Source organism: Octodon degus, unplaced genomic scaffold (assembly GCF_000260255.1).
Source record: "Octodon degus isolate 3935 unplaced genomic scaffold, OctDeg1.0 scaffold00127, whole genome shotgun sequence".
NCBI lineage: Eukaryota > Metazoa > Chordata > Mammalia > Rodentia > Octodontidae > Octodon > Octodon degus.
Window position 1 is genome coordinate 4,048,096 of NW_004524703.1, and position 24,320 is coordinate 4,072,415.

Here is a 24,320-nt window from a genome sequence, read left to right on the forward strand (position 1 = left end):
ATTATAAATAAAAGTCTGTGGGTAGCAACAGAAAAACAGCACACTCCTCTTCAGTGTTTCTAGGTCTGTCTGGCCCCATCTTCCCTGGGTCAGGGATCCACTAGGCTCAGACTGGAGAACGCAGTCTCCTCTGGGTGGCAGTAAGGAGCTCAACCTTCCATCTCTTCCTGCCCAACCCCCCCCCCCCCCCACTTTCTTCCCCTCCCCACTTCAAGCACAGGCTGGGAGATGACACTATAATTATGTATAAAAGGCAGATCTCAAATCACCTTATGGTAGCCTTATTCTTTGACTGGCCCTTAGTCTTTCAACATTTTATAAGGTATATGACATTTATTATGGTTACTGTCGCCATTTTTTTTAAAAATCAACATACCAAAGTTCCTATCTTGCAGTTTTTGCTCTGTTGTTCAAACCAGTGTTTCCCAATTGGCAACCCAAAGCTCTTTGGGGGTAAAGTGGAATACATTATTTCAATTCACTGAAGCTCTTCTCTGTGCCTCTGGTCTACTACAGAATAGTAGGAATTGCTTAGGTGCATGGCATTTACAGATTATTGACCTACTGCCATTTGACCTTGCAGAACACATAAGAATGCTCAATTCATTAAAGACTTCGTATTCACACTTTAAACATTCTCTATGACCATTATGTTTACCTTTCTGTGAATCATTTCTACTAAATGTGACCTTTCTCAGCTGTTTATTCTATTCATTTAAAAACAGATATACAAACTAATCAGTGAAACATGTGATTTAAAAAATAATCATAAAGCAAACATCCAGATCCCAAAACAGAATCCTCTCCAGACCCAGAAGACCCCCATGCACCCCTCCCTGGCCACCTCCTTCTACTTGCCCAAAAGGAAACAACTATGTTAATCATTTCTTTGCTTTGCCTCATAGTTTTACTACTTACATATGTATCCTAAATATGGCTAAATTTTGCCATTTTTTAATTTTATACAGATGGAACATACTGTATCTATTCTTTGGTTGGCTTCTTTCACCCCATATTGTGACTAATCATATAACTGTAAATAATGCTAGTTTTTTCCTTTTCATTGTTACGGCATATTTCAAAGGATAATTATAATAAAATTTTGTCTACTGGATTAATGTAAGTTTGAATTGTATGGTATATTTAGTTATTACAATTGTATGCTATATTTAGTTATTATACATGTGCAAGAGATTCATTGGCGTTTAAGTTGTAAATACTCCAATTTCACTAGATAAAATTCCTCAAAGTGATTGTATGTTATAGATACCTGTAATATATGATTTTCCTTGCTTCACCTGTTAAAACTTGTTACTATCAGCTCTTAAGAATGACTCTTGGATCTGGCAGGTGTCTTAACAGCATTGCCTTGTGATTTTCATTTTCCTTTCAGTGCTTACTGAGGATGCTGGTATTTCCACATAGTGGTCATTTGCAATTCCTCAGTGCTGTTGTACTAGTTAGGCTTTTTGTACCTTTCTAAAATTAGATTTTCTAGGGCCAGCCAAATAGCTCAGCTTATTAAAGCACCTGCTTAGGCAGATGCAACAGCCAGGGTTTGATCCCTGATGTGCCATGTCAGCCCTGGGGCGCTGAGATGGCAACTGAGACTGGGTGTGATGGCACACATCTGTAATCCCAACTCTTTGGGAGGCTGAACACAGGCGGATCACTACAAGTCTGATCTATGTAGTGAGACCCTGTAGACCCTGCAGACCCTCATTAAAAAATACAAAAATAAAAATAAATAAAATTAGATTTTTTATTTATTGGATTTTTTTTAATACATTATAGGTATTTTTCTTTTTTTTTTTTTGGCGGAACCGGGGATTGAACTCAGGCCCTTGCGCTCGCCAGGGAAGCGCTTATTCTACTGAGCCATCTCCCCGGCCCCTATAGGTATTTTCATTAAGCATTCTGCAAACTTTTCCCACATTGTGATTTGTCTTTTCCAGTGTTTTGATAAATAAAAGTCATTCATTTTTAGGTAGTTGTAATTTATCAGTCTTGTAGGGCTGAAAACTTATTATTTTTAATAGTTATTGTGCATTTTATTTATTTATTCATTTATTTATTTATTGCCAGCTCAGCCTGCACTGGGCGCAGGGCTAGCACAGCACGTGGTGCCAGGAATCAAATCATGGTCCCTGCACTTGCCTAAGCAGGTGCTTTAGCCCACTGAACAATCTTGCCAGCCCCTAAAAATTTATTTTTTATCCCCAAAATCACAAAAATATTTTCTCATTTAGGTTCACATAATTTATCTGAAATCATCTTGGAGGAAGAAGTATTTGGAACATAGATTTTTAAAATATCAGTATGGTACTGTGGAACACACCCTATGTACTATATAACACTCTCCACACAAATTGAAACAGTGCTCAAATACATGAACATTTCTACAACAAAACATACATAGTTACCTGATACATACATAATAATTATACAAAGTCTTGTATCACTTCAAGGCCTATTTTTCACCAAATGGGTTTCAAAGAGTTTGGTGTTTCAGTTTGGTGCTTTTGTACTTAAAGTTATATCAGCCTTCTGCAGCAACAGTGGCACTGTCCAAACTTGGAGGAAGCTAGTGGAGGGAGTGAGGCACCTGGAATTTGTCTACAGAAGACAAATTGCTGATGCTTTGTAGTTCACACTGGCCTTCAGCTACTAGCCCAGTTGGCCTTGAACTTGTAGGGATCCTCTTGCCTCAGCCTCCTGAGTGCTGGGATTAGAGGCATCCACCACCATACCTGGCCTGATTCAAATTGTTTAAGTTTAGCACTATTAGTCATACTCTGCACTGGGTCGGTGCATTACTGTCCCCAGCTGGCACCAAACTGGCTCCATGTAGCACTGCTTTTCCCATTCCATTGACTTCTGCCCTTCAGATTATTTCTGTGTATGTACTTTCTCATTTTGCTCTTCTTTTCCTAACTTCTTAAAGATGACTGTTTGGCCTAAGACATTTCAGACTCGTTTCTAATATATTTACTTGTGACTCGAAATGTCCCTCTGAGTATTCTATTGCTTCATTCCACAGATACTTAATTGTTCAGTTCAAAATATTTCCTCATTAACACTGACATCTGTCTATGACTTACATGTACTTGTTCTTACAGCTTACTGATTTCTACCATAATTGCACTTTTCAATCTTCAAAATCTGTTAATAACTGCTTTAAAACTAAGTATGTACTCAGTTTGGCAATGTGACATTCAAGCATGCCATGGTTCCATTCTTTAAACAACAGATATTATGATCCTGGTTGTGTTTTTCTCAATATTGACATCGTCAAGTTTGTAAATCGTCACTTAAATTTTCTGTATCTAAAATTTTTCTCTTGCTGAGAAAGACCTGTTAAAATCATCCCATATGACCATTTATTTTTCCTCTTAATTCTATCAAGTTTAACTTTTTGTTTCACATAAATACATAATGTTTGTGCGTCACTCTTGCTTAGCCACGGGGATACATTCTGAGAAATGCTTCATTAGTTGAGTTGATCATTATGGGAACTCTCGCCACCATAGGGCACACTTCAACACCAAGACAGTGACATGGAAACACCACCACCATACAAGGTACATGGCCCATGACTATATACTGTATCATTACTTACTCATTTTAAACTTAAAATGCACTTCATTTTTCAACGCAGAAGTCATTTGAGATTTCTTCCATTCCTTCTATATTTCATCAGTTATACTTAAGTGACACCTATCTTTATAAAAACTGGCCTTGACAAACAGTGTAATAGTGCTGGCTCTAGTAAAGCTAGAGCCTTCCACTATCACAGTCCATTAACTGTTGGGAACTTCATCTCCTACTGTAGAAAACGTCTGGTGAAGCTGAGCTTCACGCCACCACCACGAAAACCCAGCCACGTCGCATATACAGGATCAAGCAAGCATCAGCACCGAGTGCAGAGCAGTAAACTGTGGAGTTAAGATGTTCGCGCAAAGAACTTCGACAAGGCCAGCTGATGGAGCAGAAGTAAGAAAATGGATGGAACTTGAGACCATCACACTAAGCGAACTAAGTCAGATACCGAGAGTTAAATACTGCATGGTTTCTGTCACATGAGAAACCCAACTATAGATAGAGTCAAAGAAAGGCAGACGTTTTGGAGGATGGGAAAGGGGATCGAAAACGATTAAGAGTTACACGATGTGCCAATCCCCTAGGATGAATATATACTTTATGTACTGCAAACATACACAGTGTCGATTAAAAATCTGAAGTAGTTTATTTTTCATGGCTTAAGATACCTTAATGTCCAGGGAGAAAAAGTCATCGCTGAGACTATGGCATGGGCAACGTTTATTTCTCCCGAAGCCCCAACTCCCTCGCGCTCGTCCCGGGCGCCCCGCCTTTCGGGTGCCGGGTCATCCTGCTTCTCTACCCGCGGCAGCGGGGGTGCCGCCGTGGCTCTGCAAGCCTCAGCCGAGCTCTCCTTCCTCCCCCGACGCGGTCCGCAGTCGGCACCGAGCGCTCTTTTGTGGTTTTGTTTTCTGGGACAAGGTCTCCTTAGGGAGTTCAGGCTGGCCTTGAACTACCTACACAGGCTGGTCTCCAATTCGTGGCAGACCTCCTGCCTGTCTCTCAAGTGCCAGGACTACAGGCCTGCGGCCCGTCACAATCGCGAGGCGCTGCTCCTGGAAGAAACCGGTGGTCAAAAACCCGCAGCGCTGGAGCCACAGTCCGCCTTCGCACTTCACTGCCAGACCCCGCGCAGCAGGTGGCCCCATACACCGGAAGTCCTGTGCGCAGGTACAGCGCCCGACCGGAAGTCCCGCCCCCGCGGCCACCGATAACCCGGAAGGACTAATCCGAGAGCTGCGGGCCCGCTCTCCGCAGCAACCACCTGCCGTCGTCTGTGACCCGAGCCGGTGAGGAGCCTTGCAGCGCCGGGCCCCGGGCCTCCCGCTCTCCCGCGCGCGATTTGGTGCGCCGCAGGACCCTCGGGGAGGCGCGCGTGGGGCTGGTCGGGAGGGAACGGGCGAGGAGGGCTGTGGCCGGGCCGCTGCAGGGAGCCGGAGCACCTCCCCGCGACCCCGTAGCGTGGCTTAGGAAAGGAGGCGGTGACAGCCCTTGCCTTGCCTTTTGCTCACTTGGCAGGGTCAGTTTTAAGGTCAGATGTCGGTTTGTCCCACAGTTGGCTCCCAGCGGGGATGGCAGCCCCCTCCATGAAGGAGAGGCAGGTGTGCTGGGGAGCCCGCGACGACTACTGGCAGTGTCTGGAAGAGAACGCCGAGGACGCCTCGCGCTGCCAGCAGCTGAGGAAGTCCTTCGAGTCCAGCTGCCCCCAGCAGTGGGTAAGTCCCGCCGGGCGGGCCCTGCGTGTGGCTGCACGGGAAAATGCGTCGCGCTCACCCTAATCCAGGCTGGGGAGCAAGGTCGTCCAAGGGGTCGAGGAACCTAGTGGCCGCCTACGGGGAGGAGAGACCTGTGGAGACCGAAGCCGGAGTTCTGACTGAGTGTTGTTCCAGAAAGTTAACAGTGGCCTCTAACGTTTTAGGGCATTTCAACAAAGAAGAGAGGATGCAGTACAGTGCTCCATTGACTTCTGCGGCCTGAGCCGGCGGCAGCACCTTTCCAGGCCATAGCTGTTGTCGCCTGCAGACCTCGTCTTTCTTGGTCCATGATTGAATTCACCTAGTCCATCAGCCCGGCCCCTTCAGTGGCAGTACTGGGCTCCTGCTGGCCTAGCTGAAGCCTTGCCTCTCCCTGTTACTTACTTTTGACTCACTGAGTTGTCCAGGCTGGGCTCAAATTTGCAATCATCCTGCCTCAGCCACCCAAATTGGAGCAGTGTTTTAACCATCTCAGAGCAAAGCAGAGCTGTGCATAAATAGATCCTCAACAGCTCTGGACTGAGAAATGGACCCAGGATATTCTGTCTGATGACATTAAAGACCAAAGGTCACATTCAAAAATCCGCATTTCAGGTCCTGCAGCTGCATTAACTATCAAGTCTGCCTCTCTGTGAAGGTGCCCTAGATCCCCGAGGCAAAGGAGGACCTTGCTGATGAACTTGAAAGAGCAAACTTTGGATTGACTGTTATTTTAGAGAATAGGGTTATTCTCTCTGAATAAGAAAGCAGTTCCCACACCATGGAGGAGTTCCCCTGGACTGTGGTTGTTGCATTGCATCCCTTGGAGAAGCACTGACTTTTCACTCGCTTTTTTTTTTTTTTTTTTTTGATTTTTTTTTTTTTTTTTTTGGATACGGGGTTTCATTACACAGTTTCAGGGCTGGCGCGTGCACCCAGGTTTAGCATGGGGCACCTGGGATTGAACTAAGCACCTTCTGCTTGCCAGGCAAGTGCTTAGACCACTGAGCTATCTCCCCAGCCCCTCACCTGCTCTTTGGTGTGTTATCCACCTGTTTGTAGGGTAAGGCAGATCTCCACATTCTCAGTCCATGTTAACTTTTACCTATAAGCCCTACTGGGATATTAACCTCCAAGAAAGGCTTTTTAAAAAGAACTGTTGATTTCAATCCACCAATACAAATGTGGGGTATTTTGCCTTTTCCTGGAATGCAGAGCAGGACAGATACAGATGCTGCAGTAGTATCATTGCTGACGCAGTATGCATTTTCTACTTCTAGATTTTACTATATCAAGTTAGGTTACTTTAAGATTCTTTAAATTCCATATGGATATGAATAAAATGAAGTTTTTTAGATACTGAAGGTGCTGGGGATGATGGTGCACTCCTATAATCCCAGCACTTGGGAGGCAGAGGCGGGAGGATTGCCACAAGTTTTGAGGCCTAAGCTACATAGTGAGTTGAAGTTTGAACTACAAAGCCAGACCCCGCCTCTACCCTCGCTCACCCTGCCTCCAATGCCAAACAACCTGGTGTTTTACCATCAGTTTACCTACTCATAGCGTACTTGTGAAGTATATATCTCAGGTGTTCTGGGTGAGACGTAAAAAATGTGATGGCAGATAAATCTGAAGATTGAGATGTGTAAGAGCACTGTGTAGACTCAGCTTAACAGGAGGCTCTGACGTGCACACAGTCATTTCCTGGGAGGGTCCTAGGCCATTCTAGTACTCAGCAGGATCTGTCACCCAGAAGGGGCCAGGCCTCGCAAGACTGCGTGCTTCTCAGAGGGTCCCTTACTAGATCACTGGTGCAGAATGGTTCCAGAATATAAATCACTTTTTTTTCTATACACTGTGTATTGGTAATTTACTTATTTAGTATTTAATACAGCGTCTACAGGGTCTCACTACACAGATCGGACTTGTAGTGATTCTCCTGTTCTCAGTCTCCCAAGCGCTGAGATTTTAAGCATGTGCCACCACGCCTAGTCTCAATCACTGTCTCGTCAGCGCACGGGGGTGGGGGTGGGGGGGTGGTGGTGGTGGTGGTGCAGCATGGCACACCCAGGGTTGAACCCCAGTCCCTGTGTCTGCCTAAGCAGGCACTTAGCCAGCCCAATAATTTGTTATATTTAAATCTGCGCTTTTGCTCATGTAAGCTGCAACACATGTCCTGATGTTGAACTTTTTTTTCTTAACAGATAAAATATTTTGATAAAAGAAGAGACTACTTAAAATTCAAGGAAAAATTTGAAGCAGGACAGTTCCAGCCTTCCAAATCACCTGCAAATGCCTAGGCTGTTCTTGAACTTTTCACAAAAGTTGACACTCTTCTTTCTGGCCATTCAGAAGGGCTGTGTTGGTCCTGGACAGTGCTGAAGCATGGTGCGCGCTGATGCTTGCTCCCTGTGTACTGTAGCTGGTGAGGAAAAGGACCAGTACCAGGGGACCACACCCTTCAGACTGTGAAGAACAGAAATAAAATGGCGCTGAGTATGTGCAGTTTTAATTTAGTAAGAAAACTGTTTTAAGAAAAAGTAAAATCCTGCTATAAAAGCACATTTTTTTCTTTTTGGCAGCAGAAACTGAGTCAAAGGCAAGTATTATTTACAGGAGATAACAGTGTAGATAAAAGCTGAAAGGGGCAAGTACTGTGTTCCAGGGAGTGGCTTTTTTTTTTTTTTTTTTTTTAATGTATGTAGTACTGGGTCTACAGGGTCTCACTACACAGATCCCACCCGATTTGTAGTGATCCTCATGTTTTCAGCCTCCCAAGAACTGGGATTACAAGCACACACTACCATGCCCAGTCTCAGTTGCTGTCTCAGCAACCCCTCCCCCCCAGCAGGCACTTTAATCTGCAGAAAGGGAGTGGCATTTTCACATAAACTACAAAATGAGATTGGAAGAAAATAAAGCTTGAAATACTCAGGTAAAATAATAGAAAACTATTAACACAGCTTATAGGCATACTGAAGAGCAAGAAAAATGACTGTATTCCAGCTAGTATACCAAGGGGGGAAAAAAAGCATATAGATTAGGAAGGAAAAAATAAAATTGGCACTATTCACAAATGTTATCATTAACTTTAAAAAAAATCCAAAGAAAAAATACATATGAATCACATTTCTTTTTCAATTTATGTATTTGGTACAGGGTCTTGCTATGCAACTTAGACCTGTAGATCTTCCTGTTTCAGCCTCCCCAGAACTGGGATTACAGCTGTGTGCCACCACACCTGGGTCTCAGTCCTGGTCTCAGTGGCTGGCTTGGGCGTGCCTGGGGTGGGGCCAGTGGGGCATGGAGTACTGCAGATCAAACCCCAGGCCCTAGCACTTGGTCCAAGGCAGGCGCTTAGACTGCTGAGCTGTCTCCAGCCATGAATCACATGTTTCATCAAGAACTTATATCTAGCATAAAGAACTCAAGACTTTTTCGTAGTATTAGGGATTCAGCCTGGGGCTTTCACACTGAGCTACATCCCCAGCTCTTCTTTAAAATTTGATTTAGATGCAAAATCTTAACTAAGGCACTTAAATTTCCTAGGCTGGGTTCAAACTTGTAATCCTGGTGCAGTCTTCCATAGTGTTGGGATTATAGGTGTGCACCAGCATGCCCAGCTATTTTAACAAGAAAAAATAACCCAATTTTAAAAATGAGAATATAGGGCCAGCCTGATAGCTCAGTGGACTAAAGCACCTGCTTAGGCAGATGCAGGGGCCAGGGGTTCGATCCCTGACCTGCTCTGCTGGCCCCACACCTGGGGTATGCTGAGATGGCAAATGAGATTGGGGTTGGTGGCATGTGCCTTTAATTCCATCACTTGGGGGGCTGAAAATGGGGATCACTACAAGTCCAGTCTGTGTATTGAAACCCTGTAGATCCTGTCCTAAATAAAATAAAACATAAAAATGAGAATATTATGCAGTAGGTACTTATTGAAAGAAGACGTACAATGGGAAATATATAGTCTATTACTAAATATAAGAATAATGGAAATTAATACAGCTTCATGCTGATATTACTATACATTTCTTGAATTGGCGTCACTTAAAACGCTGATATTACTAAATGCTGACAAGGATGCACAATCTATAAATTCTTTTTGTTTTAATCTTTATTTGGTGTAGGGTCTCACTGTGCAGCTTGGACTTAGAATGATCCTCCTGTCTTAGCCCTCCCCAGCACTAGGATTACAGGTGTGTGCCACCACACCCAGTTTTGGGCTGGCATGGTGAGCCAGGGGTTCTGGGACTGGCATGGCATGCAGTACTGGGGATCAAACCCAGGTCCTTGAATTTGCCAGGCAGGCACTTAGACCACTGAGCTATCTCCCCAACCCCATCAACAATCATTCTTACTGTGATAGGAATACAAGCTAGAAAAGCCCCTGGGAGAGCAGTGTTCAGAGTTAAATATATGCTGACTTACAGCCCGGCAGTTCCACTTCTAGCTATTTCACCAAATGAATTGAAGACTGTACATGAATATTTATCCATAGCAACCTTATGCATAATCACCACAAACTAGAAACCACCAGGCACTCTCAGCAGAGAGATGAATAGGCAGAAGGCTAATGTGTTTGCATGCTGGTCTAAAGTAGAAAGGAACTCGGATTCTTGCAGTATCGCATAACCCTGCAAGGTATTTTGCGGTGTGAAATAAGCTAGACCCGGTAGGCTACATAAATGCTTTGGTTGCTAGGCCTTGAAAAAGAGTATAGGACACAAAAAGTCATTGTTTGCCAGGGACTGGGGAGACAGTGGTCATGAAGGAGAGACAAAGGAACTTTTAGGGCGATAAAATCATTCTTCATGGCAGTGGTAGTGGGTGCCTGCGTATGTGTGTGATAAAACCCACACTATGCTATAAAGAGTGATTTTGCACATTAAAATAAAATCCGCCGGGGTGGTAGAACTTCTGGTATAGTACAGATTGTGAAGAATATGTCTACCCATATTGTAAATATGTGACATAACCTCACTGAAAGTGGGCAAGTGAGGGACTGGCCTAAATAACAAAGTGTTTTGACTGGACTCTGGCTAAAGGCAAAAGGAACTACACAAGGTGCCAAATCTCACAAGCTTAGCAGTTCTGAAGCTGTTTATATAATAAAGGAGAACATGTAAGTAAATACAAGCAGAACAAGGTTTTCAGAATAAACTTAAAAATAAGCAAAAGGAGGACGTTTGAATTCCAGTGCTGTGATTGGTGTCTGGTATTACTAAGAACTCCTGTCATGTTCACCTGTCTCCACTCTGGTAATACAGGGTCATCTGGACAGTCCAGCGGTGGCAGATGGGGGGCACCCACCCAAACTCCTCATGGCTTGTAGACACTGTTCAGGGAGGAGCAGCAAGAACATCTACCTCTTATTTTTGTAGCACTGGGGCCTGAACCCAGGATCTTTGCGATGAATTACATCCCCAGCCCTTGTTTTAATTTTGAGACCCAGTTTTACTAAGTTGCTGAGGCTGGACTCAAACTTTGATCTTCCTTCCTCAGCCTGTAACAGCTGTGTTCATAGATCTTGGTTTTGAACTATTCTCCAATAATTCTTCAATGATGAAGTCAAGCCTCTTTGGAGAAATGTCTAAAAAACCTATGGCATTGTATGCCAAAAAGAAAATGTTATTAAAAAGTTACAGCATATATTTATTGACAGTGCCAGCTATCCATGCTGATTAAAAAAGATAACAGAGAAAGTCTATAGAGGAATTCCAATAAAGGTAGAAGAAATGAAATGTCACTATTAGAACAAATACCACAGTCATAATGCTATAGGCAGAATCCCTCAGTGAATGCCACAGTCAGTGGGCAAAATGTAAGACTGCAGTCTCATGTCCCTCTAAAATACTAGTTACTAGGATAGTCTTGGCAGGTATCCCTAGACTGATGTCTCTCCCTCCAAGAGGGAACTTACTTTCCTACGAGGGGATAGGCTGTGCTCAGAGACTCATTTTTAACAGTGACAAGAGATAGCAGTGTATGGAGAACGTGGCAGACATTGCCTTCACCAAATGATGGAGTACCCCCAACACGATGTGCCAAACCCCTTCACCTGTCATTTCTGGGCACATACCAATTACAAAGTAGTGTCTGGATCATCAAAGACAAAGACAGACTGTCAGACATCAGAGGAGGCTAAGAGGACAGTGGCCTCGGTGACCGCTACTCCTGAATCAGCTCATGGAGTGGGAAAATGGGAAATAAAGTCCAAAGTTTGGTGGTGTGCACTATTAGCAGCCCTTATTTACTAATTTTTTTTTTTTTTTTTTTTCCCAGAACTGGAGATTGAACTCAGGCCTTTGTGCTTGCCAGGCAAGTGCTTACTCTACTGAGCCATCTCTCCAGCCCCATGATTTCCTATTTTTGATAGATAGGCTCTATCTATGTAAGATCATTTTGGAGGCATCCTATCAAAGTATATAGAAATTTTGTGCCCGGGTTTTATATACCTCTGCGAATTATTTCAATGTAAATATACAGAAGGAAAAAAAACGCAAAAACCTGGGGGCCAGGGAGATAGCTCAGTAGAATAAGCGCTTGCCTGGGCATGAGTTCAATCCCCAGTTCCGCAAAAAACCATAGGTAATGGGCTTTGTAATTTAAATAATACTAAAAGGGACTCTGACATAAGTTCATTGCTGGATGGTAATAAATGACTACTATTAGAAGTGAGAAAATCAACACTTGTGTGGGTTTCTCAGTGTCAGTAATATACAGTCAACTCCTTTGGGTCCAGGGTTATAGTTATTAAAATAGAGATTACTTGTGGCCATTATCTGATCTTTAAGTGTCTACAAGAAATTTTATAAAAATATGGCCTGATTTCATTTATGTGTATAGCCTCTAGTTGCATCCATTTACCTATGAAAAGCCTCAAGTTTATCTTTCTTTATAGCTAACACTCCATTGTATAAAAATACCACCTATTTTTTGTCCATTCCTCAGCTGACCGGCATTTGGGTTGTTTCCAAGATTTAGCTATGACAAACTGCACTGCTATAAACATGGGAACACATATATCACTGTGATATGTTCTCAGTTCTGGAAAAAATACCCAGGAGGGGAACAGCTGGGTTGAGTGGGACTAGGAGTCTCCACACTGACTTCCATAGAGGGTGTACTTGAAAGAGTAAGCAAAATCTAAAAGGTACAACAGACACAGTGAAAGGAAAAGAAACATCATAAGGAATAAAAAAGTAATGAGGGAAACAGGAAGATTGGAAAGAAAAGGAAAAAATCATGTACGTATATATTGACAGGATAGCTAAGATGATTGTACTACTAATTGCTATCAGCTTTTTGAAGGTAGCAGTTAATGCTTAAAATTTTTACTTTGACCAGTTTTATATGCTTACATCTATAATCTGAGCAGGTACGTGGAAGACAGCATGTGCAAGATAATGACCACTGTTGAATACCTATCTTATTTTTTTCATTGTGTATCACTTCTAATGTCTTACGAGTTTTCTATTCTCTTTTTTTTTTTTTTTTAATTTTTATTTTTGTGTGTGTGTGTGGCCAGCTTAGCCCACCAGGGGGCGGGGCTGGCTGGCATGTGGTGCTGGGGGATTGAACCGCGGTCCCTGTGCTTTGCTAAGCTTGTTCTAAGTAGGTGCTTTAGACCACTGAGCCATCTCACCAGCCCCTCTATTCTCTTTTAAAGTAAATTTTTAAAAAAAAAAAAACACGATGGCCTACTTTGGCTTTAAAAATAAAGTGTAGGCGCAGAGCTTGAGCTTTGCCAGGAAGCTAGCTGGGCATCTTGCCAAGCTGCTTCCAGAGTACACAGCAGGAAGAGGGCTGCTCTCCACTCAGCACCGCCCCCAGCCCTGCTTGCTCAGGACTGAAGGGTGCAGGTGTCCGAGCTCAGAGCTGCTTCAGTTCTGCCTTCTTGCAGCAGTCCATATTCCTGATGATATTTGTGTTTCTAGGAGGAAAAGTATATTTTTAAAACACACGACAAAAAAATAAAACATGACATCTCAAAAACTGCATGAAACATTAAAGAAGCAATACAATATAGCCATAACTTTATTACATATATAGTGATCTGCTTAAGGCACATGAGAAAGTTTTGGCATTAAGATGCAAGGAAGGGGCCAGCAGATAGCTCAGTGCACTAAGCGCCTGCTTAGGCAATCGCAGGGACCTGGGTTCAATCCCTGGCACCACGTCCTGCCCTGGCCCTGCCCCTGGGCCACCGAGACTGGGCATGGTTGCACATGCCTGTAATCCCAACACTGGGGAGGCTGGAAACAGGATCGCTGAGTCCGAGCTATGTAGCGAGACCCCTGTACCAAATATATTTATATATATAAGAAAGATGCAAGGAAGCAATTGGAATAGCCCAGTAAATTTCACATCTATTTCATTAGTCCAGAGTTGTAAAAAGCAGTCTCAGTAGCACCATGACTTCTCTCAGGTAAGGCGGAGCGTCAGGATGGGTCTCCACACTTGAGCAGCTGCTGCCTGGTGTACTCCCAGATGAGCAGAGCTCCACTCACATGCACGTTCAGCGAGCGGATGACGCCCTGCTGCGGGATCTCCACGCACACGTCCAAATGCTGCATCAGGTTTGCTGGGATTCCTTCACGCTCATTGCTAGAGAAGATGAGGGGCAGACGTTAGTTTCCTGTGATAAATTTGTTCTTAGATATTCTGAATGTTACTAAAAGAAATTAACATAAGCAGTATGTATAGTTCCAGGACATAAATCTTTGACGGACTTAAGGGTCATTCTGTGTTCATCTGATCTACCTCACATAGGTGAAATAAGAGGAAAACTGGGGAAACAGGTTTCCACAAATGTTACCAGCTAAAGGAAAGCCATGAGTATGATGTCAGGGGTGTGGGCAAACCACAAAACAGCTAACTCAGTGGGGCTCAGAGGACACTGGGTCAGGCGCTCTCCTCACCCCAGCAGGAGGAGTGACTTCTCAGGAAAACAGTACCGGGCCAGGTCAGAACTTCTGGCTGTTTGCTCCACTCCAATGATGGTGTAGCCTTCTGCTTTCTTCAGCTGCAGGTAATCAATTAGCTGAGCCCGTTTAACCTGAATATTAATTTACAAAGAACAGAATAATAAATCATTCAGTTGTAGCCCTGCTTGGAGTAAAATGATAGTTAACAAAAAACACTTATTAAAGCTAAATTATTAAAGCTAAACATATGCTACCAAAAAGAATTCCTCAACTTCATACACATTTATAAAAATTATCCCTAAATCAGTAGTGAGCTATCAAAGGATAACTTTATTAAGAGACTACTATAATATTGACATTTTAAAAAATAAAAGAACAGGGGGCCGGGAAGATGGCTCAGTGGAATAAGCGCTTCCCTGGCAAGCGCAAGGACCTGAGTTCAATCCCCGGTTCCGGAAAAAAAAAAAACAGGGCTGAATTTTGGTTTTATTATTTTTTTTTTCCTAAGTATTATTTTTAAACTATTAGAGGCTGGATTTTTGTAAATCACTTCAAAAGGCCTAATATATGAATGTCTAAAGCAAATAAAGCTTTAATAAGATTACTTTCTACCCACTTCCACCAGAGGAAGCCACTGTTCTGCGGAGACGCTGAGGTGCTGAAACTGCTTGTCACCAACACACTGCAGACTGCCCAGGACGAGAGCTGCGGCCCCAAACACCTCACAGGTCCGGCACAGGCCTGCACAGAGAAGCTGAATTTACTAGAACCGTCCCCACTGTGGTGCTGCGTAATTTCACCATCCACACGTCCCTCGTAAGCTCTCCAGGAGGGCTAAATGGGGAAGCAGGCAGAAAAGGGCAGTGGACTGTTGGAAAACACCCAGCATCACCAGGCTATAAGCTCTTGGAAAACGAGTTTACCTCCTAAATTGGTTGGTTTATCGATGAGCGAGGCCACCACAATCAGTCTACTAACTGACTTTCCAAGTCTGGCTGCACGATCGTGAAACTCAAGCCCCAGGTCTGCATCGGGGCCCTCATGTCTCCAAGGGATAATCTTTTTCTGGACATCAGCCCACTCCGGCTGGCTGTCTGCTTCACCCATGTTAGAACCTTGGGAAGGAGAAGTGAAGTAATCCCACATGTAAACAATGAGCCTTCTCTCTCCATATATTTATTTATACTTCTGCATGTATTTTTACGAGTTTTGAATGAGATTTATTTAATAACACATTAACTGGAGAACTTTGCATTCAAACATAACCACCATTTTTAATAGTAATATTTAGTTGTCAATTTCAGTTCTAGCCAATATATGATGAGAATTCACAAAAACAGAAGATGCACAATTTATGTATTTAGTACACGGTCTCACTACACAGATTGGACTCGTAGTGATCCTCCTGTTTTCAGCCTCCCAAGTGCTGGGATCACAGGCATGTGCCACCATACCCAGTCTTGGGGAGCAATTTAGAACAAAGGGTATCCTAGCTTTTTACCATTTTTTTTTTTCCTTGGGGGTAAATGATGGTGTATCCTACAAAACAATAGTATAGAAGGTTAGAAATTTTATGAAAATCTTTCCTTAAAATAATATAAGAGAAACCTTTATCTTCAATTATGTTATAGGTACTTGGGTTAACTTTTCTCGAATGAAGGACATCCTATAAAAGAGTATCTCTTGGGCTGCAGAGATAGCTCAGCAGTCTAAGCACCCACCTACGTAAATGCAAGGACTAGTGTTTGATCCCTGGTACCACATGCCAAGCCAGCCACCAAGACCAGGCATGGTGGTGCATGCCTGTAATCCCAGTGCTGGGGGGCCTGAAGCAGGAGGATCACTAGGAGTCCAAGCTGTGATGTGAGACCCACTACCAAATACATAAAAAATTAAAATTTTTTTTAAAAAAAGTATCTCTTGGCTAGACCAATAAGCCACAGCCTATATGAAGCCATCTGTCTGCAAGGCCTGACCTCTGATGCAGGACTGAGACCCTACTTCCAGTTCCTCCAGAAGGTGCAAGGTCCTCCTAACTCTGTCCTACTCCAATCTGTGAGGCATCAAGGATCCCTATTAACTGGGCACAGGATGCACAGGTAGCAGCAACACCCTGAGAGACAGTGTGTCACACAGAACTATGGAGGGGGGAGCAATGATATGACCCAACGGGTATAAGGGAGAGAGGTCTCAGTTCTCAGAAGAGACAGGATACAGTGTGGGCACAGGCACGAGGTGGCGATAAAGACTTAGGCTGCAAGTCCTGTGGAGTAGCGCTCAGCCTGTGACAGAAGAGAGTCAACAGTGTGGCCCACATCAGAAGGGCTCTGCATATAATGATACAGGATCTATTCTACAGAGAGGGTCCAAAAAGCCTTCACAGAAGTGGGGTAACAGCACTGATGTTGTTTTATTTATTTATTTATTTATTTATTTATTTTATTTTCCTCATAATTTTATTGATAAATAGCAATGAGACAGTTTCAAATCAAATTGGTAGGACAGTTTCAATAATTAACACATTGCATACCTTCTTTCTAGTGGTTAATTGCTGTACAAGATGCGGACATGATATCCTAACACCATTAGAACAAATCCCTCTATTCATTAAGAGAATGTAACTATATATCTATCCTAACCACTCTGAATACACAGATACAAAATGGACATTCATCTGTATCCCCTTTCTTGGTTAAATTCCATTATTTGAATATTATAGGTGACTGATGTCGTTTTAGAAAAATCCTTCTTTGACCCAATGCAGAGGACATGATGGTTTCTGCACTTGTCCAGGTAAAGACAACGCCAGCTTGAAGTACGTCCCCACAACCAGTGCAGATAATGGGAGGAGAAGCTGGGTCACCAAGACTGGGTACTGTGCAGATGAGTCAGAAAAGAAACAGGAGTAGACTATTTTGATGTCAGCTGACACCACCAACAAAGGAGACAGGAAGCAGGTCTGCACAGAGACATAAATTCAGTTTGGCTGTGTTGAGTGTAAAGAGCTTATAGAACATCCAGCTGCAAAAGCCCAGTTGGCTTAGGCAAGAGGCTGAGTGAGAGAGATTCTGTGTACCACAGTGGGGGTCCAAGCATGGAAATCAGTAATGGTGCTTAGGAGAGCCATAGAAGGGCAGATGGCGACACTGATGACAGCCTTCTGGGGAGCCCGTGTGTAAGCCTCAGCATAGAAACCAACTGTAGCTCACTTCTCCCTACTGAAACCACCACAATACCACAAACATCTGGTTAGCCTGTTCACCAGCCAGACAATCCTTGCTTTCCCTCCCTGTGTCTGTCTGCATCTGTCATCCCTCTTCCCGCTCTTCCATCTCTACCTGGCCATGTTGAGCCTTTTGTCATTATCTTTTTGCCTTTGTCTTTCTGCAGGAAAGTTCTGCAGATTTTGCCTACCTAGTACTACATTCACCGTGTCTCTGCTTGACATCAGCTTCTTTCAAAGGTCTTTCTCCTCTACTTACTCTGCTTTACTATTTTTCATAGCACTTTTACTGCTTGACATTATACTGTATTAGGTTTCTTTATGGCTGCCACCTCTGTAAGAATGAAAGCTGTGAGGGTGGGGACTTGGTCTCATGCCCAGCACAAAGGAGATAATCAACCAATCTTTGTTGAATCAATAATGTGCATTAGTGAACCATCTAGCATGCTGGATAAAAATCTCATTTCTAGAATTCTCCCTCAGAAATACTGGATTAAAACTGAGGGGTGTGTGTACATCTGCATGTGTGAAATCTGTATTTTTAACAAATTTTCCAAGCATCAGAAGTTTAGAGATTCCTATGAAGGGCAAGTGAGAGAACTCAAGGGAGTGAGAAGAGCTCAGTGAGGCGCAAGAACAGCAGAGGCAACAGCATCCACCCAGAGGCTGATGGGGCCTGTGAGGCACTGCTGAGCTTCTGAAGTGGTCTTATTGTTGACTGTGGGTTAGGAGAACCAGAGGAGACGGATGAGGGGGAAACTGATAGGAATGGAGGCTGTGACCACATGGCCACCAAGCTTAGCAATGACCTCGAAAACAGCACGAATACCTGGCCCTGGGTCTTTAGGGCAGCTTGCTGTAAAAGAGGAGGTGGAGAGAACAACAGAGGGACAAAGTGGGTAATGGAGTATGCCCAGGGAAGACAACTCCTTCATCAGCAAGGGAGGACACCACAGTGGGGCTGCAGGAACAGGACATGGAGAAATGGCAACCAAGCAGACCCAGAAAGAGCTCTGCCCCATTCCTGAAAGTCTGGCAAGGAAGATTCAGAGTTTGGCCCTTTTAAAAATTTGTATTTTTACAGAAATATACAAAACAGCAAGTAATATTAATAATACATTGTAAAAGAAAAAGAAATTATTAGTTTATATAGAACAGGTTACAGTAGTCCCTTGCTATTTCATGGTTCGGCTTTTATGGCTTCACTGTTTTGTAGGTTTTAAAAAGATATTAACCTAAATTATTTATCATGGATTTTTCACTATATCGCGGGATTTGGCAGTACTGTATAGTATACATATGTTTTAAGTAGGTTTACAAATTTAGTAAATGGTTAAAAATATTAGAAGTGTTTTTAAGTGTGCAAAAGGTTTATAAGAGTGTGGGGTTTATAAAGCCTTAAAATATATACAAATTTTAAAGTAAATATAATGTTGCCCTTTGCTGATTTTCACTTATCGCAGGGGTGTCTGGAGATACTCAGTGATAAGTGAGGTTATCTCTGTGAACTGTCTGCCTGTTTATAGCAAAGCTAACTTCCAACTTATAAGTTGTGGCCAGGGTTACGCCACATTTATTATGGTCTGTTTTCTGAGTAGAGAGCTGCACAGAACCCAGATCAGTGAAAAGTAATGTTATTAACTGTTTGTCTAAGTAAGCTTTTACCTATCGGTTTCTAGTTCTGAAATCAGTAAGCACTGCAAGTTGAAATAAAGTGAGCTGCTCTTTACCTACATCCTGCTGAGACCAGTCCCCGGGATTGAGCTCCCTAAGTCGAGTCTGAGAGAAGTACCACTGGGTTCCTGGATTGCAAGGGATGTCTGTGAAGCTGGCAAATTTGCCAACAGCGATCCACTCCTCTTCAACGATGCCTGAAAGCCGTGGAAGGATGTGAAATATGGTCTGAAAAGAAAATCATAAAATTGGTATTTTTTTCCTTGGAGAAAAAGGAAGAAGTATGTAACATGTTAATTGCACACTTTACTCCTACTGATATATTCTCCCAACCATCATATCTGTCAAATTACATACTCTCATTTTTACCTTGTGCCAATTCTCTATATATGCTTTTCATCTTCTCTAAAAATTTAGGAAATTCAATTAGGGAATCCCTGCAAACAAACATATCTTCTACTGTGGCATTTTGCATGATAAACCACAGTGGTCTTAACATGAATAAAAGATGCCTTAGAATCAGTACTCCCAGTACAGGACAATATGTGGAGAAAGGCAGTTTACTGATAACCAGATTCCTCCATAGAGATGAAGTTCAGGCTATGTGATGCCGCATCTTTTACTCTCACTGCCACTAGATCCGGTTAGGATCTGGATTCTGGCTGGACTATGTAATTTGCTGCATGACACAAAGCAAGCCATGCAGCCTTTTATGGCTTGAAGACCCTCATTTGTAAGGGAGGATAACATCAGAATAAATAGCATGTGATAGTGCCCCATGAATGACAGCACAGGTGACACTCTGTGAGTGGTCATGACCCTTGTAACCCTCCTTACCTGATAAAAGAGTCAAGAACCAGAGGAAGATCAGCCAGGACAAGGTGCAAAAGAGGCGGAAGCCCAAGCAAAAGGCAATTTAAAAATGAAATGATAAATGCGTTATATGTTCTTATGCAAGTTTTTGAAAGATGTGTTTCTTCTGGACTAGCTACGCTTGTACACATTTCTTTTTTCTTTTTTGCTTGTACACATTTCAAGAGGCATAATGTCCACAAGTAAATGCTTATCACATGGGTCCTCCGTATAGCTCCAGACACTGAGTTTTGGGGAACCAATAACTCCCATGCATTATTTTGCTCATACAGTTCTGACTTGTATCATTAATGGAGAAAGAAATACACACAAGACGCAGGAAGAGGCAGGGTGAGGTAAAGAGGGAGGCCAAGCATGACTCCTGCAGGGAGCTGGCAAGGGAGAGGCTGATGACTGGCAGGGTTACAGGAAGGTCCCACAGGAGAGGTGCAGACAGTACTCTGGGTGCTGAGACCCACACAGCACAGCACATCAGAACACGCAAACAACACCATTTTTTTTTTTTTTTGTTTTATCCTCATAAAAACCATACTGGCAATGAAGCAGCAGGAAAATCCTACATTAGTGTTCCATGATACATAACTCACTATACATACTACTTTTTTTAACAGTCAGCTTATAAATAGCACTATACACAGTAGCCAAAGCTAAAAATTTTAAAGGAAACAGTCCTACATCAAATGTTTAAATTCAAAGGCAGTACATTATTAAAGGGAAAAACTCTGGTTCATGGGAATTGTAGTATTTACATACTGAATTAATTTGTATCAACTATAATAAGTATGTTTATGGCTTTTCAGCTGAAATCCAGGAAAGGTGTATCACTTACTATACAACTATTATTCCCCAGAACCTAAAAATGCCATTAATAATGTAGTTTTTTGTTCTTTCATTAACAGTGGGCTTCAGTACAGTAAAATCTCACCTGCACAAATGTTCTCCCTCATCTCCTTTTAGAAATCTGTCCTGATTCCTGTTTAGAGTTAAATATTCCCTTCCAGGGTTTACAAGCCAGACACTGCCTGAGAAATAGAAAGTGAAAGTGACGAGCCGATTTTCACCATGTGAAGAGTGAACTACAAGCAAGTCATCTGCACAAAGTCATGAAGTTAAACTCAGTACTTTACAGTGTTAAGGTGATGTTTGTAAGCAAGGAGAAAGAAGTAACCAGATCACAACCACTCACAACTGCAGGAGAAAGGCAGCAACAGGATCACAGATACTTTCTGGGTTTCATAGGTGTTAGGCAATGCTCACCTCCAGACAGTAATCCTCCAGTGGATGAAATGCTGCAAAGAAGAAATGCTCCTGGATGCGCTGCCAGTTTTTCTTGGCATTCCTAAGAACGAAGAATATGGCAAGAGGCATAGATGAGCGATTAAATAGCTCTGGTGATGGAGAAAATCAGCTATCTTAAAGAGGGTCTCTACTGTTTAAAGGGAATGCAGATCTGTGTAGATTTAGTCCTAGATCTATGTATGCATATCTCTAAGATCAACGAACTATGAAAGGTGACACAAAATTTTACTCTGTTCTGCAGAACTTTCTCAAACCTAGAGTTTCATTCCCAGCCCAGAAAGTTTATCCGAATAGGAAGTTTTGTAGCTTGAGTTTGGATTACAACATGTTAATGCAAATGCAATCCTGAAAAATAAAATCTACCCAGGTAAATAAACTCAGCCACACATTTACCAAATATCAAAAATAGTAAATACATGCCTATTCAAAAGAAAAGATACACTGAAGGTCTTTCATGAAGATCAAGAATTCCAGTTGCCAGGTATTCCTGGGAAGGGAGAGATACCAGGCAAAATGCATACGCATACACACACCCACACAGGCATGCCTGTGTTCATGCAAGTGAGTATAGGCACACTTTTGCACTCTGTCCCTTGCCTGTACTAACCCAGCCCCCAAGCCAGCTATGTCTCCTCTATTTCCTTCTCCTGTGCTATCTCAGGGAGCAGTTTTCAGACCTGATGTTTGCTGAACTATCTCCTGAAGCCCCCTCCTGCCAGACAAATGCCTCCTGTTTACCCACATGTAAAGAGTTAGGGAATGAAGCTAAAACACCTGTGATTCCAGTGCCTAGGGAGGCTGAGGCAAGAGGACTGCAAGTTCAAGCTGAGTAACTCAGCAAGACCCTATCTCAGAAAAAGGCTGATAATATAGCTCCGTGTTAAGGCCTTGACTTTAATCCCCAGTACCAGGTGGGTAGGTTACAGGGAAAAATTAAGGAGACTGGGGTGGGACACTACTTTGGGGTAAAGGCAGACTCATAACTCAAAACTTGTTTGTAAGAGGTTCTCACTGGGTGGTCATAGGAAAACTTACAATATTATTAGGTTTTCCAACTGTTTCTTTGCTACTTCCAATCTTTCCTGTTTGTGTACATAAATTCGTGGTGCTTCTCTGACCATCTCAAGTAAAACCTTTCATGTTGATTGATGTCAACTGGGTCTCTAATTTATAGACGTCCCAGCACACCTGATAATCAAAAGCTATGAAACAAAACAATACTTTGGAGACAAATTAACAGGCTCAGATCCCATGAGAGGTTTAGAACTCTGTGACCTGCATGTGATGACAAGAGTGGGACCAAGGAAAAGCTCATGTCTCTCAAGGGCTTTACAGAATGTTGGACCATGTGCACCAGCTTCATTAATACCATCTGTCTGCCTACCACTCACTTTGGGGTAAAGGACTGTCTAGGAAGTGAAGAGCTCACCTTCCAAGGAAAAGGAGACCTAGAGCTAGAAGGGGCCAGCCAAGAAAGTGGAGTGTTCTGAGGTCTCTGAGGCCTGGTACTGCTACCTCGTGGGCATCTGAAAGCCGTGGAGGAAGGAGACACCTGCTATGTACTTAGGAGTCACACCAACAGTACAGTATGCAAAGGGTCACTTGTAAAATAAAAGATTGAGGATAAAAAGCAACAAAGTTCCTGATGGGGTCGTACTGGAAAGACCACTAGAGTACATACTACAGGGTGAGCCGACTGCGCCAGCCTTGTGAGTTTCCCTTACCCTGCTCCCTGCATGCTCTCTGCTTGGCTGAGACTGCGCTCGATGACAGTGGTCCACGCGTTACACTCTTCCATGCCTAGGGCTTTGCACACATCCCAGACTTTCTTGAGAGCGACGAGGGCATAGAGCCGAACACTGAAGTTGTGGCTGAGACACCACTGCAGTGCAACAAGGAGGGCCTGCTTCAGGTGCGGTGTCTGCAGAGAGGACACAAATGCTGTACCTCAGCTGTACGGCTGGTGGGGTGTGGCTCACATCCCTGGCTGCTGAGCAGCACTTATTCCTCCCTGACACTGAGTCATCAGCCTTCAGATTTTCTCAAAAATTAAAACAGGTTTCCTGGGCCCCTGTGTCCATCTCTGTTGCAGTACAGCCCTTGCTCCAATCCCCAGACAGACATGGGGGAAGAGCTTTGATGCTAAATTGAGACAGCTCCTGCATATGTTCTAGCAATGGGGTCTTATCTCTGATTACCAACCTGCACTGTTAAAGTTAGAACTGTGCTCAGACCGGGGAGATGGCTCAGTGGAATAAGTGCTTCCCTGGCAAGCACAAGGGCCTGAGTTCAAGCCCCGGTTCCACCAAAAAAAAAAAAAAAAAAAGTTAGAACTGTGCTGCAAGAGCCCCACTTCTGGTGACCCATGACTCGTGGGTCTGAGCAAGATACCACACAATCCATCTCCCTGCCTGTCACTGGCTTCTGAGCTACTTCTTTCTCAGTGATGGCAATTGGATGCAGCACTGAGGAGTGGCAGCAAAAGTCAGGGCTGAGGAGAACAAAATACTTAATACTGCCTGCGGTCTTGTCCTATAAATCCAGGTCCTCACAGCCTAAAGATTTCATGGGTTAAAACCCCCAACTCTTAAGAGCCCATGATTTTAAAACACCAAGTGGACATCAGCAGCTATATGATGCCTCCACCAAAGGCCTCCTTCCAGTAATCTAGAAATGTTCACTGCACTGCACCTGACCAGAGCCCCGTGGTTAGTCTCTACTGACTGATTAATAACCACCACATCCACAGACCCATTTACCAGGATATCAGCATGGTTAGAAACACTATTTAATTACCCAAAGTTCCTCAGAATAAAACACAAATACCAATAATCATTTATTTCATTCCTTCACTGCTATTTATCCAAGACCACTCTTACCAGCTTCTGCATGCTGAACACACACACACACACACCCCACTGTATATGTGAGATCTAAAAGAAAAATATGGCAAAAAGATTGTAAGACCTATTGCCATTAGTTCCC

General features: G+C 43.2%; 2 protein-coding genes across 3 annotated transcripts in view; one reads left to right on the plus strand and one right to left on the minus strand.

Annotated features, from left to right (window-relative positions):
- Positions 1 to 4,576: 4,576 nt before the first annotated feature.
- Positions 4,577 to 7,895, plus strand: LOC101592605 (cytochrome c oxidase assembly factor 6 homolog). Of its 2 annotated transcripts, none has more exons than XM_023700875.1 (3): positions 4,577 to 4,889; positions 5,156 to 5,315; positions 7,538 to 7,895. In XM_023700875.1, the coding sequence occupies exons 2-3, from the start codon at positions 5,172 to 5,174 to the stop codon at positions 7,631 to 7,633; spliced, it is 240 nt and encodes a 79-aa protein (XP_023556643.1). In that variant the 5' UTR covers positions 4,577 to 4,889; positions 5,156 to 5,171; the 3' UTR covers positions 7,634 to 7,895. The 2 variants fall into 2 exon arrangements, with proteins under 2 accessions (XP_023556643.1, XP_004640918.1); XM_004640861.2 differs by having other exon boundaries at positions 4,855 to 4,945.
- A 5,693-nt stretch (positions 7,896 to 13,588) lies between these two features.
- Positions 13,589 to 24,320, minus strand: part of Tarbp1 (TAR (HIV-1) RNA binding protein 1) — a 62,529-nt gene continuing 51,797 nt past the window's right edge. Inside the window, 7 exon segments of the mRNA XM_023700874.1 lie at positions 13,589 to 13,946; positions 14,261 to 14,397; positions 14,883 to 15,007; positions 15,190 to 15,381; positions 19,220 to 19,391; positions 21,294 to 21,375; positions 23,060 to 23,256. Coding sequence (XP_023556642.1) covers positions 13,781 to 13,946; positions 14,261 to 14,397; positions 14,883 to 15,007; positions 15,190 to 15,381; positions 19,220 to 19,391; positions 21,294 to 21,375; positions 23,060 to 23,256 — 1,071 coding nt within the window. The 3' untranslated portion in view covers positions 13,589 to 13,780.

What these genes read in the sequence shown, in the direction of transcription:
- LOC101592605 (XM_023700875.1), top strand. Translation starts at nt 5,172, where the DNA reads ATGGCAGCCCCCTCCATGAAGGAGAGGCAGGTGTGCTGGGGAGCCCGC. An exon ending in CCAGCTGCCCCCAGCAGTGG is followed by an intron (nt 5,316 to 7,537) that starts GTAAGTCCCGCC and finishes TTTTCTTAACAG; the next exon opens with ATAAAATATTTTGATAAAAG.